Source organism: Myodes glareolus, chromosome 6, assembly GCF_982192425.1.
Source record: "Myodes glareolus chromosome 6, mMyoGla1.1, whole genome shotgun sequence".
NCBI classification, from domain to species: Eukaryota; Metazoa; Chordata; class Mammalia; order Rodentia; family Cricetidae; genus Myodes; species Myodes glareolus.
This window is the reverse complement of record NC_142031.1, coordinates 75,369,558-75,388,903: the sequence shown is the minus strand read 5'-3', so window position 1 is coordinate 75,388,903 and position 19,346 is coordinate 75,369,558. Positions and strand designations below refer to the sequence as shown.

The window sequence follows — 19,346 nt, the reverse complement described above, 5'->3', positions numbered from 1 at the left end:
GAAGAGGTTTAGAGAACCATACTCCCTCCCGAAATTGAAAGGATGACATAAAGACCCCTTCCACCTCAGTCTTTGCGAAGTGGGTTAGTGGAACAATTCTGCTCCTTGGAAAGTCAATTTATCTCAGGTTAAAAAGACAAATTGCTTTGGTAAAAATTCAAAAGATTAACAATGAATGCCAGAGAAGATTTAAAGCATGGCAGTCTCATAACTTTAAATATAATAGTTTGTAGTATATCATTTCTATGATATATGTGCATAACTTTTAAAGACAGGCATATTTGGAAACACTATGGAAGCCCAGTTGTTTATCATAGAGTGAAAGAAATGATCGCTGTCAGTTTTTCATCATTTGAGCCTCTCAGAATTTCATCCTACCTTCTGGTACTATCCTTCCACAAATACACATGTGTGGAGAACCATATATGTTGAAGTAATTTCAGTTTAATCCTACATATCATACATAATCCTATATAATGCCACACATTGGTTGACTTTCAACACTCCGTCTGGAAGGCTGTTGTCTTCTATGGAGCCTCTTTGATGGACACTGAGCAGCAAGCACGGTAAGGACAATACCTTCTAGGTGTATCTTTAAAGAGGTAGCTGCTGATTTCTGCTCCATCTGGAATCATAGACGAATCGTGGAAAAATGTCTTATCCCGGATCTGCATCTGAAAAAGTTCCTCATCTCGGGTGGGCAGCTTTTGGGTCCTCAAGGTGAGCGGCAACAGGAGCCACAGCAGACACCAGTGGAGCAGCACCATCCTGGGCACAAGAGACAGATGCTTCCATTAGTTCTGCAGGCAAACACTGGATCAGGTAGGGTCAGCACTCCTGATGTAGACAGAACAGTGAGATAGCATGTGCCTTGAATATGCACACACAATCTTGACACGAGTCTCCTATTTCATTTTTTCTTCAAATTATTTCGTAATATCAAGAATAGATTTACTAGAATCTCAGACTTTTGAAATGAAAGAACTTTTGATTCATTAACTTCCTTGGGTTCTAAGAGAGCAAATAAGCGCTTCATTTTGACAGAAGACAATATTATCCTGATTGAGGAAATCCTGTCAGTGTCTGGAAGCTTAGAGGACCACCAAAGGTCAGTCTTTGCAAGTTTAAAAAATGTTTGCCCAAGGTTTGCCAGAGTCATCCCTCAGCAGCACTGACATGGTTGAACTTCCAGCCTAAATCATAGAAACCCAGTGGAAGGTGGAAGTAGTTTACACATTGTTTTTAAATTCTTGCTCAAACGTTGATTCAGAATTTTAAAAAATGTTTTACTTATAACAATAGAGTTTCATAAATTAGGGATTTTTTTTTAAAAAAATGGCTCCATCACTTATAAAACAATTTTTCAAGGCCATAAACTGAATTATTGTATTGATGGCTAATTGTTACAACAAACAGAACCACATTTGCATACAAATTTGCATGACAGACACTGGGCCTCAGATCCCAGCCATAGAACAAGCCACCAGACCTTTAAGCCTTTAGTTAACTTCTTGAAGGATCTTTCCAACTGAGTTACATTGTGGCATTGCCACTGACTTTCATTACAGGTCCTTATCAATAACAAAGGCTCCTCCTCTATTGCATACACGGACAAGACTTCTGTCAAGTCCATTGGTTTCCCTAAGACTTAGTTATCTGTAGGGTGGCCTAAACAGACACAAGGGTTAACATGTTAAGTGAGGTTTTGTTCCTCTGATGAACTGTTCTAATTCTTTCTTATAAAGTCTTGTAAAGAATTACTTCCCAGAAATTCAAGAATTAGAAAAATACAATGGTTTTACACTTAAGTACTTTCCATAGTGAGAAAGTAAAATGCCAGTGTTTGCAATAATTTGAGTTGAAGTGGATCATTTTTAAAAAGCTATTACTATAAGCTTGACTAATTGGCCTTGTCTTTAAAACATAGTTTGACTTTAATTTTGTCTTTTTTGGAGTATCACCAGCAAGAGAGATGGTTCAGTGGTTAACAGTGCTTACTGCTCTTCTAGAGAGCCAAGTTTTGCTCCCATCACCCACAGAAGGGAGCTCATAACAGCCTGTAAGTCCAGTTCCAGGGAAGCCAATGACTTCTTTTCGTCTTCTGGATCACACACACATATGTGAAATTCACTCATACAGACAGACACACATGTGAGCGCGTGCGCACATGCACACACACACACACACACACACACACACAAGCATACACACAAACATAAAAAATGAAAATTTTAGATATTTAAAAATGATTTTGAGAGCAATATACCTTTTATAATGATGGTATGAGCACTTTTTCAATCATCATAGTCAAATGTTCATTTTAACTTCTACATATTTTTGTCTGTTTTGTATATATTTTCTCAAATGGAGAAAGCAAAAGCACCATGACTGTCAGGAATAGCCCAACGGTGAATTTATAAAACAAATTAATAATTTTGGATGTGAAGTTAAGTTCATTTTGTGGTATTTTTGCTATATGAGATCATGCTGGGGGTCAAAAAATTTATTTTGAGAGCATTTCAAAGTTTTTTAGTATTATTTTTGGATGGGAGCTTGCTTGACCTATCAACTGAACATCCTTGGAGGATAAAGCCTTGGGATACAAAAGTGAGACTGATCACTGCATATTGTCAAAGATATAATTCCCTAAACTTAGCTGACTCTTTTAATCATCTTGTGGGGATTAGGGATCAGGAAGCCACTTGAAGAAAATGACACCATGTCTGAGGCTGGTCATCTGAGGAACGCAGTCTCTCTGGCCCAGGAATCTCACACCTTCTTTAGGCATCCACAAAACTATGACAAACTAATTATTAGCTTGAATACTACTGACTTTAACTAAGAGAGAACAGAATTTCCAAAATTGAAAAACAGACTCTTCTCGCTCTTAGCATATATGTACTGAATAATTTCACCACATACGTGCTTATAGTGTCCTGAACACTTCTACATTGTTTCTTCTATCTGTGATCTGGTGTTCTTTATCTAGACTCCTCTTTTGTTTTATTTGTCAAAATATCATATTTCTGATGGGGAAGCTTTGTTAACCAATTATCTTTTAGAGCCACACAAGTTAGGGTGTGGCTTTCTGGGAAAAATAGCACATGCATGGCCCAGGTGCTCTCTCTCTGTGGTTCCCTGGCAGCACAGCTGAGCTTGGACTTCCCGTTCCTGTTTCGTGAGCTTTTCCCTGTATAATAAATAAAATATAATTGTTTTATCTTTTAGCTAGCCTGGTTATTTCCTGAATTGAGCTAACTTCTACATATTTCCTCAAATATAATCCTATCAGGTATGCTTTTGGTTTCTGACAAGCATCATAACTGTCATGCAAATTATGATGAGCAAGGCAGATTGGTATTTTTTTTTCAAAGAAGCATTTAAAATTTGCATAACCTCAAAACACAGGAATTCATATTATATCACACTATGGTTCAACACTCAACATTTTAAACATATACTTATTTATTTATTTTCCGTGGGAGAGGACACATGTGCCTTTGTATGTGCTTGAATGGCAAAGGTGAAATGACAATTTTGGGGAATTGGTTCTCCCTTTGAACCATTTCTGTTCTAGAGACTGAACTAGGCTGACAGTCAACATTTAAACATGAAGGGTTAAAGATAAAATGTTATCGGGTTATAGACAGGATTCATTTTTAACAAAATGTGTTCTGAGAAAGCACTAAAAGTGATCAAACATATCACTTTTGCAATTACAATATGTTGATTTTTCATTAGGAATTTTTACTCCTTGAGCAAAAATGGATTCATGCAGAGATTGTTTAAATGGAGCTCTTAAAGTTTTATAGTTTCTTTAATGCCTGTGCTCTCTTTAAAGCATTCATTCTGAAAATTAGACACTTCAAAGTTTTTTTTTTAATTAGCCTACAGAGTAACAGATATCGTCATTTTTCATTCTTATAGATCATGATACTTTGTGAGTATTCAAGGTCTCCCCACTCCCTTCTCCCATTCTCCAGGCTCCTTCCTTCCTCCAAATAGTCTTCCTACTTTCATGTCACATTTGAAAAATGAGCCACTTTGAATGAACAACTGGAAAGGCATTCCCCTTTGGAGTAAGCCTCGCTAAGTCAACCTCTAAGAACAAACTGTAAAATTGTAAAAGTGCCCTCGAACGCTGTAACTCCTCCTATTTCTATGTTACCTCTCCACCTGCGGCTTCTCTCGATTTAAAGTTTGAATTCAGTAACAGTCATCAGGTCAGGCATGGTGCATTGTAGCATATACCTGTAATCACAGCACTTGGAAATGGAGCAAATGGAAGTAGGAAGGTAAGGAGTTCAAGGTCATTCTCAGCTACATACTGGGTTTATGGCTTACCTAAGCTACAATGAAACCTTTTGTCTCACAGAAACAAAAATAGCATCCTCTCAAATGAGGCAAAACAAACCCCAGAGAAACACTAATTAAAAACTCACTAGACAGAATTTCACTTTCAGAATGACTTCTAACACGGCCATCTGGTGGACAATGTGGGGAGTGTGTCTATGTAGCAAGGAATCCTGTTACCTTTCTACCACAGAGTGTAGCTCAATCATATGGAAAACATTGCCAGGATGGCTCCACATGCATATCATACTCATAATACATATATAAACCAATATGCACATCCACACACATATGCATATATGTTGCATTAGGAAAGTCAATCAGCATGACTGAACAGACTACTCACAATGCAGAAAAACTGCTTGCTGCTATCATTAATACCTAGGGTCATTGTCATGGTTTGGATTGGAAATTTCTGGTTCCCGGAACATAGAGATGCTAACCAATCTCGGACACTGTTCCTTTGTTAAAAGCCTTTCTCTTAAACAGCACCCACCTTTAGATGCTGGGGAGACTGAAGAGAGAGGAGTATTGGTTCCTGGATGCCCCAAAGCCTTTGTAATTACAGGCTACTGACACATGAGATAGTTTTATTCTTTGGAAGAACAATATATGCCAGATTGAAAGCTAAAAAAAAATGTTTCATTTCTGTTTTCCTCTCTTCTCAGCCTTCCATCTACATTTCCTTCTGTCTCCACCTCCATCTCTATCCCTCCATCTCCATCATCTCCATCTCTGTCTCCACCTCTATCACTACCATCTCTATCTCTGTCTCCATCTCCATCATCTCTATCTCTGTCTCCACCTCTGTCACTACCATCTCTATCTCTGTCTCCATCTCCATCATCTCTATCTCTGTCTCCACCTCTGTCACTACCATCTCTATCTCTGTCTCCATCTCCATCATCTCTATCTCTGTCTCCACCTCTGTCACTACCATCTCTATCTCTGTCTCCATCTCCATCATCTCTATCTCTGTCTCCGTATCTATTTTCTTCTTGGGAATTGAAGAGTGGAGATAAGTTGTTTCGGAAAGATCATCAAGACTACCCATGCATTCTATACTGACAAAGATGAGGAAAGTCTGGATATATTGTATAATAATAGCTGTAAATTTAGTTATATGTTATATGTACATGTACATATTCTTCAGGTCAAAGAAACAGAAATTTATGAATGCAGCTAGTTGATGCAGAAGTGAAAAATCAACGAGGAGTAGTCCTAAAGGAAAATCTGCTCGATAAAAAGTGTGGCATCTGCTTCTGCTGTGTGGTGAGAAGGCAAACACGACAGTGAAGCAGATCTGACCACATCTTGCTTCTCAATGCTTTGGAACTTCAGTGTACACTCCTCTCTACCTCACTTTCTTTCACTTCTTCTGAACCTTGGGGAACACAGATTGTAAGGAATGAACTGAACTGAAGGATAAACCAATCAATAAATAGATACTTTATTTTCAATTATGGGTATTTGTGCTTCTTTATATGGGTATGTGTACCCTAGTGTAGGTACCCACTGAGGCCAGTGGCTTCAGATCCCATAGGACTGCAAATGTATGCAGATGTGAGCCACCTGGTTAGTTCTGGGAACCAACTACACACTTCTAACTGCAGGGACATTTCTCCAGTCCCAACCAATGAAAAAAATCAGAAACATTTTCACTGTTCTACAAAAATTAAAGAGTAGGCAAATAATGGGAAGTTGAAAATGCATAAATTAAGACATTCAAAATTATTATAAAATTCTTATTATTTTTAATATTCATTATTACTATTATTCATTAATTTATTTATTTGTATATATGGGGCTGTCTGTGTGTTGGGGGTAGATACTGGGGTTCATGTGTTCTGTGGCATGAGTGTGCAGTGGCCAGAGGACAACTTTTGGGTATCAGTTTTCTCTTTCCAATATGTGGATCTCACTCAAACTGTCCAGCTTGGCAGCAAGAGCCTTTGCCAACTTAGCCATCTTTTTGACCTTGAAATTCTTATTCTATGGAGCCTTTGTTGTAGTTAAAATAGTCAAACTGTTTTGCCATATAAACTTGATTATTGTTCTCTCAAGGTCTGTGAAGAAGTTTGATGGGATTTTGATGGGGATTGCATTGAATCTATAGATTGCTTTTGGTAGAATTGCCATTTTTACTATGTTGATTCTCCCAATCCAAGAGCAGGGGAGGTCTTTCCATTTTCTGGTATCCTCCTCAATTTCTTTCTTCAAAGACTTAAAGTTTTTGTCAAATAGGTCTTTCACTTCCTTGGTTAGAGTAACCCCAAGATATTTTATGCTATTTGTGGCTATCATGAAAGGTGATGCTTCTCTGATTTCCCTCTCTGCTTCTTTATCCTTTGTGTATAGGAGGGCCACTGATTTTTTGGAGTTGATCTTGTATCCTGCTATGTTACTAAAGGTGTTTATCAGCTGTAGGAGTTCTTTGGTAGAGTTTTTGGGGTCGCTTATGTACACTATCATATCGTCAGCAAATAACGAAAGTTTAACTTCATCCTTTCCAATTCGAATCCCCGTGATCCCCTTATGTTGTCTTATTGCTATTGCTAGAACTTCAAGCACTATATTGAAGAGGTATGGAGAGAGTGGACAGCCTTGTCGCGTTCCTGATTTTAGTGGAAATGCTTTGAGTTTCTCTCCATTCAGTTTGATGTTAGCTGTCGGCTTGGTGTATATTGCTTTTATTATATTTAGGTATGATCCTTGTATCCCCAGTCTCTCCAACACCTTTATCATAAATGGGTGTTGAATTTTGTCAAATGCTTTTTCAGCATCTAGTGAGATGATCATATGGTTTTTTTCTTTCAGTTTATTTATATGATGGATTACATTGATAGATTTGCGTATGTTGAACCAGCCCTGCATCTCTGGAATGAAGCCGACTTGATCATAATGGATAATTTTTCTAATGTGCTCTTGGATTCGGTTTGCCAGTATTTTATTGAGAATTTTCGCGTCGATGTTCATGAGTGATATTGGAAACAAAAAACCCAGGATAGCCAAAACAATCTTATACAATAAAAGAACTTCTGGAGGCATTACCATCCCTGACTTCAAACTCTATTATAGAGCTACAGTATTGAAAACAGCTTGGTATTGGCATAAGAACAGAGAAGTCGACCTATGGAATCGAATAGAAGACCCAGATATTAACCCACAAACTTATGAACACCTAATTTTCGACAAGGGAGCTAAAGGTATACAATGGAAGAAGGAAAGCATCTTTAACAAATGGTGCTGGCATAACTGGATGTCAACCTGTAAAAAAATGAAAATAGATCCATATCTATCACCATGCACAAAAATCAAGTCCAAATGGATTAAAGACATCAACATTAATCCGTCCACTTTGAACCTGATAGAAGAGAAAGTGGGAAGTAGTCTACAAGATTTAGGCACAGGAGGCCTCTTCCTAAGTAGGACCCCAGCAGCACAGACAATAAGAGAAACAATGAATAAATGGGATCTACTGAAACTGGGAAGCTTCTGTAAAGCAAAGGACACTGTCAGTAGGACAAAAAGAATGCCTTCTGACTGGGAGAAGATCTTCACCAACCCCTCATCAGACAAAGGTCTGATCTCCAAAATATACAAAGAACTCAAGAAACTAGGCACTAAAACTCTAATTAACCCAATTAAAAAATGGGGTACTGAACTTAACAGAGAATTCACAACAGATGAACTTCGAATGGCCAGAAGACACTTAAGGTCATGCTCAACCTCCTTAGCGATCAGGGAAATGCAAGTCAAAACCACTTTGAGATACCATCTTACACCTGTCAGAATAGCTAAAGTCAAAAACACCAACGATAGCCTATGCTGGAGAGGATGTGGGGTGAGGGGAACACTCATCCATTGTTGGTGGGAATGCAAACTCGTGCAGCCACTGTGGAAATCAGTGTGGCGGTTTCTCAGGAAACTGGGAGTCAACCTCCCTCAGGACCCAGCAATACCACTCTTGGGAATATACCCTAAAGATTCCCTAACATACTACAAAAGCATTTGTTCAACTATGTTCATAGCTGCACTATTTGTAATAGCCAGAACATGGAAACAACCTAGGTGCCCCTCAATAGAAGAATGGTTAAAAAAGGTGTGGAACATATATACATTAGAGTTTTACTCGGCGGTTAAAAACAATGACATCTTGAATTTTGCATGCAAATGGATGGAAATAGAAAACGCTTTACTGAGTGAGGTAAGCCAGACCCAAAAAGAGGAACACGGTATGTATTCACTCATAAGTGGATTCTAACCATAATTAAAGGTCTTTGAGCCTATTATTCGTGATCCTAGAGAAGCTAAATAAGAAGATGAACCTGATGAAGATTATTTAGCTATCCACCAAGTGGTAGGAAATAGACAAGAGTCCCAGGTAACCTCGGGTGCATGGGGGGGTGGGAGGGTCGATGGAGGGGGAGAGGGCTAGAGAGAAGGGAGTAGGGGAGGAACGGGGAAAGCTTGGTGGCCGGGGATGGGGGGGGGAAGGAGGTAGGATGAATATGGGATCAGGGAACAATATATTTCAACTAAGGGAGCCATTTTAGGGTTTACAGGAGACTTGATTATATATGGGATCCCAGGTCCAAGGAGAAATCCCCCAGATTGCTCTCTGGACAGAGGAGAGGGTGCCTGAATCGGTCGTGGCCCATGACCATACTGATGTATATTTTGCTTATCACCATAGATCCTTCGTCTGGCGAAGGACGGCTATGCAGTCGGAGGCCCACATTGGAGCAATGGATTGAGCCCCCCAAGGTCCGGAGGGGGAGCGGAAGGAGGAGGAACATGAAAGACGAAATCAGTACTGCGAGGGATGCTATCACCCACTGATACAAGGGAACGGATCTGATGAGAATTTACCAGGGCCAGTCGGACTGGGACTGAACGAGGACGTGATCTAGCCAGATTCTCGGAATTTGGCCGGATTCTCTGACTGTGGCTGGCCCGGGGTCTTTCTGAAAAGCCATTGACTATGACACTGGGACCTGTTTCCTCTGCATATGCTGGATTTTGGGGATCCAGTCTGTTTGGACGCTCGCCTTCCTGGACCTGGAGGGAGGGGGAGGGAGCTGGAGCTTCCCACAGGGCAGGAAACCCTGACTGCCCTGGGGGACGGAGGGGAAGGAGGGGGGAGTGGGAGGAGTGGGAGGGTGTTGGGAGGGGGGGCGGAAATGGAAACTTTTATAATTTAATAAAATTTACAAAAAAAAAAAATAGTCAAACTGACCTAGCTTCCTCCTTTCCCACAAACTTGGAGAAATACTCATGAAATCTAAAATGGCCCGATAATAAGCAAATTAAAACCTCAAAGTCCACTTGGGTAATTTACCACTGTATCATCCAGATGCCCAGTCTCAGCTATATCTCATGTGCACACACAAACCCTCAACTGACCTCAGCCCCAAAGAGTGAAGCCTACAGTAGGATAGCTAGAGCATCCCTGCATAGTCAGCCCATGCAATGTGCCTGTCACTCATCTACCCACCAGTCCTGAGTAAACCATTGACTTGCTTGGCAAACACTAGTTAGTATTTAAACTGTATAAACAGTGATAGCAAGGCAAAAAACCTGAGTGAGTTTTTGCTATAAAATATGCAAGAGATTTAAATCACAAATTCTAACTGAAAATCTGGAGCAGAAATTTCAAACCACTAGAAATGTTACCTTTAGTCTTTATAGACTGCTGTCTTAGTTTTCTTTCTGGTGTTGCAGTTAGCACCACAATCAGAAGCAACTTGTGGGAGAAAGGTTTTATTTGGCTGATAATTCTAAGTTATGCTCCATCATGAAGGGAACTCAGGAAAGGAATTCAAGACAGGTCTGTAACATGAAGGCCAGCTTGTTGGGGTATCTGTCCCACCCAGTACCCCACATTCGGCAAGCCTCAATGAAAGTCACACACAGGTCTCCATAAGATTATAAACTGATTGGCCCATTAGCTCTGGCTTCTTCTTAACTAATTCTTACATCTTACAGTAACCTAAAATTCTTGTCTGTGTTAGCCATATGGCTTGGTACTTTTTTCAGCTGTCAGCTCATAGGTTGCTTCTTCGGTGAACTGGGCAGTAATGGCGGAGGGAGCTTCCTACTTCCCAGAATTCTCCTGTTCTCATTGCATCACCTCTACTTCCTGTCTGGTTTTCCCACCTATACTTCATGCCTGGCCAATCAGCATTTATTTAAAATATGATTGACAGATTACAGACAATTCTCCCGCACCAGCAGGTCCTAGGAAGCAGGAACAGAAGTAGAGCCAAAGAGGAATGCTCCATATTGGCTAGCCTCTCTTGGCTTGCTCAGCCTGCTTTCTTATATAACCTGGGACATCCTACCCTGGGGAGGCACTGTCCACAGTGGGTTGGGCCCTACCGTATCAATCATTAATCAAGAAAATGCTCCACAGGCTTGCCTACAGGCTGATCAAAGGCAGGCATTTTCTCAATTAAGCTCCTCTCTTCCAAGATGACTCCAGCTTGTGTCAAACTGACTAACAACCAAGCAGCAGTTCTACTGCTAGTGATCTTCTCACTGTGGGTAACTTGTAAGTCTGGTAATAAAAGCCATCTGACTTGTGATATATCTGACCCTGAGTTTCTGACTAAAGGGCAGCATTATATCAATTGAAGATACCGACCTTCCTCAGCCATGCAGACTCCTCAGAACTGTCACCATAGCTCTCTTCAGTGGTGTTACTAGAATCGAAACAAACTCATCCAACCTCCCTTCAGCAGTACTCAAAGTCCACAATGTCTTTGTGGAAACATATGAACATATTTATGGAATCAGGTGATGATAGCCATTCCATAGTATAAAACGTAAGCTCGAATTCATAGGTATCAATATGCTACAAGAAGGATACAATTTTAAAATACCCACATCAAGATTCACTTTATATTACTTAAAATAAATTTAAAGCGACCCCCCAAACCCTATAAAAGGATGAGTATTCTGAATGACTTGAAGAAGATGCATCTGGAATAAATGAAATTTAATGTATAATTACAGAGTAGAAACTGCATGATTATAATGGAGTGAGGATAATTCCAAGGAATGGTATGCCAAAAGACCTCTGTTATTGTCTTTCCATGCAAATATTTCGTCTTTTTAACTACTATCATTAAACTTGAAGGTGTCTGATTTTATTTGCATCTTCTAAGTGCATGTGATAAATATATTTAAATGTTTGACTTAGCTATAAAGGCAAAAGTGATGTTGGTCTAAGGAAGTGCCTTTGTGTCCTCACTAACCTGCTGGCAGCCAGCACAGTACCCTAGAATGCCAAAACTTGCTCCTTAGATACAAGAGTCCCTTCAAGCCAGGAAAGCAATAATAAGAGCTAAATTCCTAAAAGTGGTTCAATTTTGTTGTCTTTTCAAACAAGAAGAATGTTGACAGAAGTTAGTTGGTTGTTTGTAAAAGTTCAAAAAGATCCCTGCTTTGATATAAGACTCAAGAAGAAAAATGTGCACTGTAGATTGGTATTTTTTGTGTGTAAAGAGAAAGGACGACCACAGGAGGCTCCTGATGTGTCCTGTGGTGTGGTCTCAGCAGGTGAGACTGGTACTCCCTTACAAAGACACACCCTCTGTGGCTACAGCCCTGTTCACAGAATCCACTGCCACTCCATGGAGCCATAATTATGAAAGGCTTTACAGCTCATTACACCAGTGATTCCAACCTTCTTGAGCACTTCCCCCAATGACTGCCAACTTTCATTCAGAGGGGAAATTGAATTAATATAAAAAAGCAATGTAAAATTAAAACCTGCAAGAGATTCCAATAAAGTTTCCATTCTGTCATCTGTCTGCTCTGATCCCCCTGCTGCACAGTTCATGACAAGGCCAAAGTCAAGGGCATTCTAATTTTAAGTGGCCAAGTGCACAGAATCTGAACTACATGAATGAACACATTTTAAAGTAAGTAACCCTGTCTTCTCACTATTACTAAGGCCAAGAAAAGCACAATGATCAACAGAAATGGCCGAAATAAATGCACTATAAATAGTTATAGCCTTTGATCTGGAAAACCAGACTTAGTTTACCAAAGGAAAGAAGGTTTAAAATGCAATGGATGGGTGATTATAAGATATGACAAAATCAAAATGCAATATACAGGATAATAAAGAGTAAAGCTGGAACAGAACAGTGAATGCCTTTTCTCTATCAAAATGTCCTCTGGATCTGAACTGAGATAGCTGGGAGAACTCCCCCTGCCCTCCTCCATCTTGGAGCTAATGATCCCTAGATCGAAGAGAGTATGTGGGAGGTGAAAAAAATGCTTGGCTGCTTTTGTTGGACAGCTAAGCTATTTTCTTTTCTGTTGATTTGCAACAAAATGAAAGAGAATTCCTGTGTAGTGTTCCCAAAGCAATCCATTCCCTACACATCTCATTCTCTGTGGAGATAGAGAAGAGGCGGTTAGCCCCAGCATGTCAGCAGAGCAGGGTGGGGTGGGGTGGGGGCGAGACAGCAACTGTCTCAGTTGCCAAACACTGTTTCGTACACACCCTCAAATTTGACCTTATAGTTACTTTAGCTGAAATGTCAGCTTATCACAAAGTAAATATGGTTAAAACACTAATAAAAATTAGCCTAGCTGCCAATAATTGAATTGGCAATTGCTAACTTAGTACTCCAAACTGAGCTGCATGATGGAGGGACTCAACAATAACAAAATATTCTACAAAGGTACTTACTAGGACAAATTACACTAATATTTTCAGTCATTGTTTTAAAATTCAAAGTCTTTGTAATGAGCATGTATCAGGTATTCATTTGGGAACATACTACATAGTGCATACTGTAGGCAGAACGATAGCTAGCACACAATATAAACAAGAAAGAGAACCTGGCTACTATTCGCTGCCATGCAAAATACTAGAATAGGCTGAGTGAAAAAGCATATGGTGCCAGCAACTTCGATATGAGTGTCGCATGGAGAAAATGACACTTACGTTGAGATTTAAACAGAAGGAGAAAGCCAGAGAAGCCAAGGTCAGGGGAAAGAGCGTCCTGGTCAGAGAAAAGTCTAGTGCAAAGGTCCTGAGGTAGCACCTGTTTGGAGTATTGACAAAAGAAAAGGCCATCAGGAGATCAGAGAAAAGGGAGAGATCGGAGACAAAGTACAGGTTTTTACACCCATAGTCAAGGCTCTGGATTCTTTTCTGAATGTGATGGAAAGCTCTCTAAGTAGGGTGGGATCTCTGGCTAATCCATGCTATCTACCTATCTGTTTGTCTGCCCATCCATCTGTTTTTTAGTCCCTCCCTCTTTCCCTCCCTATATCTATTCATCCATTCAATCTATTTATCATCTGTCGGTCTGCCTGTCTGTCAATCCATCTGTCCATCTAGGCAGTAACTATGCACTATGTAGGGAATCAATTTTAGGAAAAGCATGATCACAGAAGCAAAAATAAATAAATAAACCCAAAATAATCCCTTAAAGCCACAGAGGAGGCCACAGCAGCTGGTGGGGGCAGAATGAACATGATTTGGAAAGAGGATGGAGAAGAGCATGGAGGTTTGGGATACATTTCTACAGAAGAGATCACAGAGAATACAGAGGAGATGAAGACAGGATCAGGGTGAAGCATCAAATAAAGAGAAATAAATTAGGCAGACTGACATAATCTATGCATAAGTACCTATCTTAGACGCTGCTTTTGAAATGAACTCTTTTCTTGTTTTTTTTTTTTAACATCTATTTCTTTCTTTTTATTTTGTCATGCTACAGTGTGTATGTCGTGGGGTGAGAGGAAAATTTGCAGGAGTCAGTTCTGCCTTCTATTATCCTTTCAGGGATCAACTTAGGTGGTCAGTTTTGACCCATGGATATATCTCTCCAGCCCAAGTAATTCTTAAGTTAAATAAAGTATCTGAGCATTGAACAAAAGAGGAAACCATTCTCTTTATGTGATGAGAATTCTATGCAGTGGAGGAAAAGCTAAGGTGTGCAGTGGTGAGATGTGTGACCTAAAAAATGAAAGTCTTGATTTCAATTGTCAGAATGCAAAAGAGGATCTTCCAGAAATAGGGAAGGCTCATGAAACATACTGGGAAAGCAATTAGTGTACACACACACACACACACACACACACACACACACACACACAATTGCTTCTAGTGAAACAAATTTCAAGTAAGACACAAAATGTTTCACGTGCACAAATTTATCTAAAGTACCCAGAGACTAACAAGCCTGAAGCTGTGTTTTAGTTCAGTTATTACTAGTGATCAGGAGACAAAAAAGAAAAACAGACACAGACGTTACGAAAAAATGTCCTTGAAAAATATAACAGACCAGATCTCTTCCTAACAGATAGCTAGAAAAAAAATGTCAAAGTCCTTTGACAAATTAACATCTGCCAAATGCCACGCAACTTGGACTTGTCAGCATTTTTAGGTAAGGAGTCCCAACATGAGGAATCATAAAATACAGGCTGTGTGATGAAACAGGTGTCCATGGGGTTTTCTAGGCCTAGATTTTCACTGAGGAAGCAGATGGCTGCCTATTAAAGAGTGGAAGGGATCAAATACCATCAGAACCAGAGACAGTCAAGGAGCAACTGGCTGAGTCATGGAATGGTAACACACTGAGGAGATGAACAGTCCAAGATGGGAAAAGAGAGGTCCCTATGTATGCTTTGTAGTAGAGTCAAGTGCCTACCAAGCTCTAGTGGATAGTGTAGCCTCATGGGCTAGTCACCATAAAACTCAGAATAATGGAGAAAACTAGAGCTGGAAAGAGGACTGTACAAAGACTCGTAGACTCTTCTCTCTTCTCATCCATAAGCAACAACCTTATATTTTCACCACTTTCTCTGAAACGCAGGTAAAGTGTGTTACTTTTCCAAAAGACCATAAGCATGCTAATCCTCACACTAGCCCACAAAACAAGGTATTTAATGATTCAAGTTCAAAGACACTCCTGTTTGTATGACAAACCTGGTTCAGAGAATTGTTTTGGTGATTCTCCAGCTGTGTCTGCTAAACACATGGGCTGCGTCTTCCAGAATGCCTTGATCAAAGAAAGCTTTTATAATGCAGCCCCTCATAATGTAATTAAAACCAAGGCCCACCAACAAGAAGAAGCTGCGTTAGAATGGTGAGCGTGGTGGAACCACAGAATGCAATGGGCGAGTGGCCAAGCACTGCTTGGGTACAGAGGCTGTGCTAACATCTGGTTGAGAGACCCTGATTCAGCAACGACCAAGATTTGCGAAGTGCTTGCACCTGCCAAGCTCACACTGTAGTCAGAGAGACGAAGAACAAGTAAAGAATGACGTCGGCTTAATATGCCCATTCCAGAGAGGAATAGGCCCCATACAGAAAATAGGCTGAAGAAGACAGGGAAGGAGGGCCTTTTAGACTCTGAGATCAGAGACTGCAGCTGTGAGGAAGAATAACTCGGCAGGGGGCTTACTAAAGGCTAGAATACAGAGCTAGGGATATTGGAATTGGAAGGGACTTTGAAGGGAGCAGACACTGAGAAAGACAGAGGGGCAGAACAGCGGGTGGTCTCTCACGACTCACACCATCTGTGTGTTAACTGCAATTACCAGTCAAGAGAGATTTGCTGTTGGTATTGTGTGACAAAGTTTATCCTGGGGAAACAACACACACTTACATCTACTTACCGCAGAGAGGGAGCCATGACAGACCTAAGTACAGGTACCACCAAAGTCCCACTTGGTGAAGCAATGCGTTTTATTGGGGTTACTTACAGGAGTATGGGTGAGTACAAAATGACATCCTCAACGTCCACCCCAGCATGGATGACAGCCAGCAGAACTGGGATCCTAGCGTACGGTCTGCAGAGAGCTCAACAAATTAGAGTATCCTTTCCTGGTGCCTCAGTTGGTTTCAGCCTATTCCAGGCAGCACAGCTGGTTTTTTCTTCCTGGCAGCTGCTCTGCCCTCAGAGTCTCTTAAGAATCTCTGCAGCTCAGCTTCCTTCTGCTGAAAGGGTGTCTCAGCTTTCATTGCTTTCTCTGGCTGGGTTCCTAGTGAATCTGGTCAGTTTCGGGGACTTCCTGAGGTTATTTTGAGTTATTTACCTTCCTGCTTAAGGAGATTTCCTGCATTATAGAATGTTTCAATCTTGGAGGAAATAGTTTCATGACTGTTACAGGAGGTCACAGGGCTAGGAAAACTGGTCCTGGCTCATGTCAGGTGAGGAATAAGACTGTAAAGCCAGAGTAAAGCAATGAGGCAGAGGACCCTCTCAGCTCATGCAGGGACCAAAAGGAAACAGTGGAGACTACAATGAGGGAACATCAAGAGGTACTGGATTTTGGCGATCCAGTCTGTTTGGACTCTCACCTTCCCTGGACCTGGAGGGAGGGGGGAGGAACTTGAACTTCCCACAGGGCAGGAAACCCTGACTGCTCTAGGGGATGGAGAGGGAGGAGGAGAGGGAGTGGGGGGAGTGGGAGGGTGTTGGGAGGAGGGACTGAAATGGAAACTTTTATAATTTAATAATAATAAAAAAAGAAAGAGGTACCAGGAAGGCCATTCTGCTTAAAGGAGTTGTTTAAAATGTCAGATTACTGCAACAGTACAAGGATACCTTCAACTTTGTGGAGTCAGGCACAAAATAGTGCTCTATAGACTCTGGGGAGCTTCTCAGGATGGTGGCAAGGTACGATTTCCTTACATGGTTTACTATCTGAACCCCCTTCTGTAGATGTCAGTAACCCAGCTTGTGTTTATTAGCTGCCTGTTGTGAGGGGGAGGTGCTTCAGAACAGTCACAGTCCTTTGCTGAAACCAGATTGTTTCTTATGTTCCTCCCCAGCTCCTTAGAATGGTATTTTTATATGTATTCCTGCCCCTATAGAAATGCCCTTTATGAGACTTACAGGACACAAGTTTATGAGCAGAAATTTCTTTTTATCTCTCTTTACATCCTTAGGTAGCTATTTTTAGCTTGCTTGCACAAAATGGTCACAGAATAAATATTTGCTGAATTATATTATCTGCTTCGGAAATGCTAATATCAAAGACCAAAGTAATCTAGACTGTATTCTGTCAGAAAAATCCTTCAAGTCCCTGGAACATGAGAGGAATGTAGGGATAGCAGCTCGCTATAGCCTCTCAGTTCATTCTGAACTGACCCATGTTCATTCAGATTGCCCAGCAGAGGAAAATGGCATAGCCTCTCTTCGCTGCACAGTCAGATTTGAATTTCCTTTTGGCAGAACATCCGTGTGCCATTAGGACTGTGGGTAGAGCATGACCCTGCTCTGAGGCTCAGAGTCCATGTTTGATCACAGATGCATAGATTCTGATAAGGCAGCTGGATGTCTGAGATGCTGTGTGAAGGTCAGAGGGTGCTTCACCCACAACAGCAGATCAGTCCTTGAAGCTGTCAATGAGGAAAATGGATAACTGCGTGGTCTGTTAGCCATCAAATCCTGCCAGCCCGCCTGTTATACATGCCATCTCTCCTATCCAAATACCAAACGTTATTTACATATTGCATCTTTCTGGCCTGCTTTTATACTTTGTATAATATCCATATTGTTGCCTTTATTTAAAAAAATCTGTTTCAATATAATTTTGGAAAAAATGGGAATGTCAGATGGCTTTCCATTAACCCGAAGTTAGAAAATTCCTGCTGCATGTGAGTCTAGTCCTCCAACTCCAAATCACTCTGAAAAACTCATTTCTTCAACTTTCTCCCAGTGTGCTTTGCAATCCGAGCACAGGCCCCAGCAGAGGCCACTTCTGTGCTGCAACGCCCTTAACCATTTCTCTAGAGGCAAGCTTCTGTTCCTTATGTAAAATTAAAGCACTGACCAAATCAGGGAAATCCAGTTGTACATTTTCACAGACAACCAACTTAAATCCTGTTTGTCCACATGAGTTCCCTAAGTGTTCAACAGTTGATAATGTTAATCACAGAGCCCAAAATATTGAAATTGGCTCATTACTAAAGAATAGAATTATTTTTCCAGGTAATAACATGATCTGAAGAGAAAAAAAAGAATATATGCTTTTGGCAGTTTTGTAATTGCCAAATGTATAACAGTTTACTGTGTGGAACTGAAGTAGCCGGAAGTATATCCTGAATATTTTGAGTGTATCTCAAGGGTAAGACTGCTGTGGGCAAGTGAGTATGAGGCAGATGACCCGATGTGTGCTAGAAATATATGTCTTCTCGCCTGAAGAACACAGAAATAATTCTTTCAGAATAGAGCTCATTCTATCTACTTAGTGAAGGGATATTCTTTTCCTTTGAAATGCATTGGAATACACTCTGATATTAGGATAGAAGTGTTATAATTCCAAACTAACACAAAAATCACTCAGTTTTGTGCAGCCTGGTTGAGCAGGCCTGGGGTTTGTCCTGAGACTGGCCCAGTAGCATACGGATGCTGGTAGCTTCTAGGCTGCACTAAAATATTCGGGTTGTAGTGCAACTGGCTTTGGCTCCCTGAATCTTTTGATTTTCATACATTTTTTATTTTGCAACTCTTCTAAAACTAATATCTATCATCTTATTCTTAAATAACTAAACTAAAGGTCATGAAAGCTATAGATGAATGGGTAAATGAATGAGGGACATTAAATAGTTAAAAATGGTGAAACTAAATTATCCTTACTTCTAGAAAAAAGAAGAGGATGTGATATAGAAATGTCTTGTTGCTGTAAAAAAGAATTTAAAAGTAACAGTTGTTAAATGTATTTTTCTTTTAAAAACTCCAGCCCCTTTCCCCGAACAAAGACACATTTTGGAAAGATGAGATAATATCCTCCAAGGATGCAAGTTCTGACCTCCTAGTCATTCTGAGAACATGGTGGGAAGGCAGCTTTCTTTCACTTTCTCTATTTAGCTCTCTCGTCTAGCTCATGTCTCCATGTCTCAGGTGAAAGCCTTCCACATCTTACTGTCTCATCAATTCAAACCTAGATTTTTTTTTTTGCCAGGACTTGACTTAAGTACAAGGCTGTTCTTTTCCATCTTTCTCTACCATGAA

General features: G+C 40.4%; 1 protein-coding gene across 2 annotated transcripts in view; it reads right to left on the bottom strand.

The window, feature by feature from the left end:
• Ndnf (neuron derived neurotrophic factor) overlaps window positions 1–19,346 on the bottom strand; it is a 42,505-nt gene that overhangs the window by 10,345 nt on the left and 12,814 nt on the right. Inside the window, exons 1-2 of one of the 2 annotated variants that reach the window (XM_085690889.2) lie at window positions 16,090–16,257; window positions 580–768 (exon numbers count right to left, since the gene is read on the bottom strand). In XM_085690889.2, coding sequence (XP_085547015.1) covers window positions 580–767 — 188 coding nt within the window. In that variant the 5' untranslated portion in view covers window position 768; window positions 16,090–16,257. Of the gene's footprint in view, window positions 1–579; window positions 769–16,089; window positions 16,258–19,346 lie in introns of those variants that run through there. The other variant, XM_048416307.3, reaches the window with a different exon arrangement.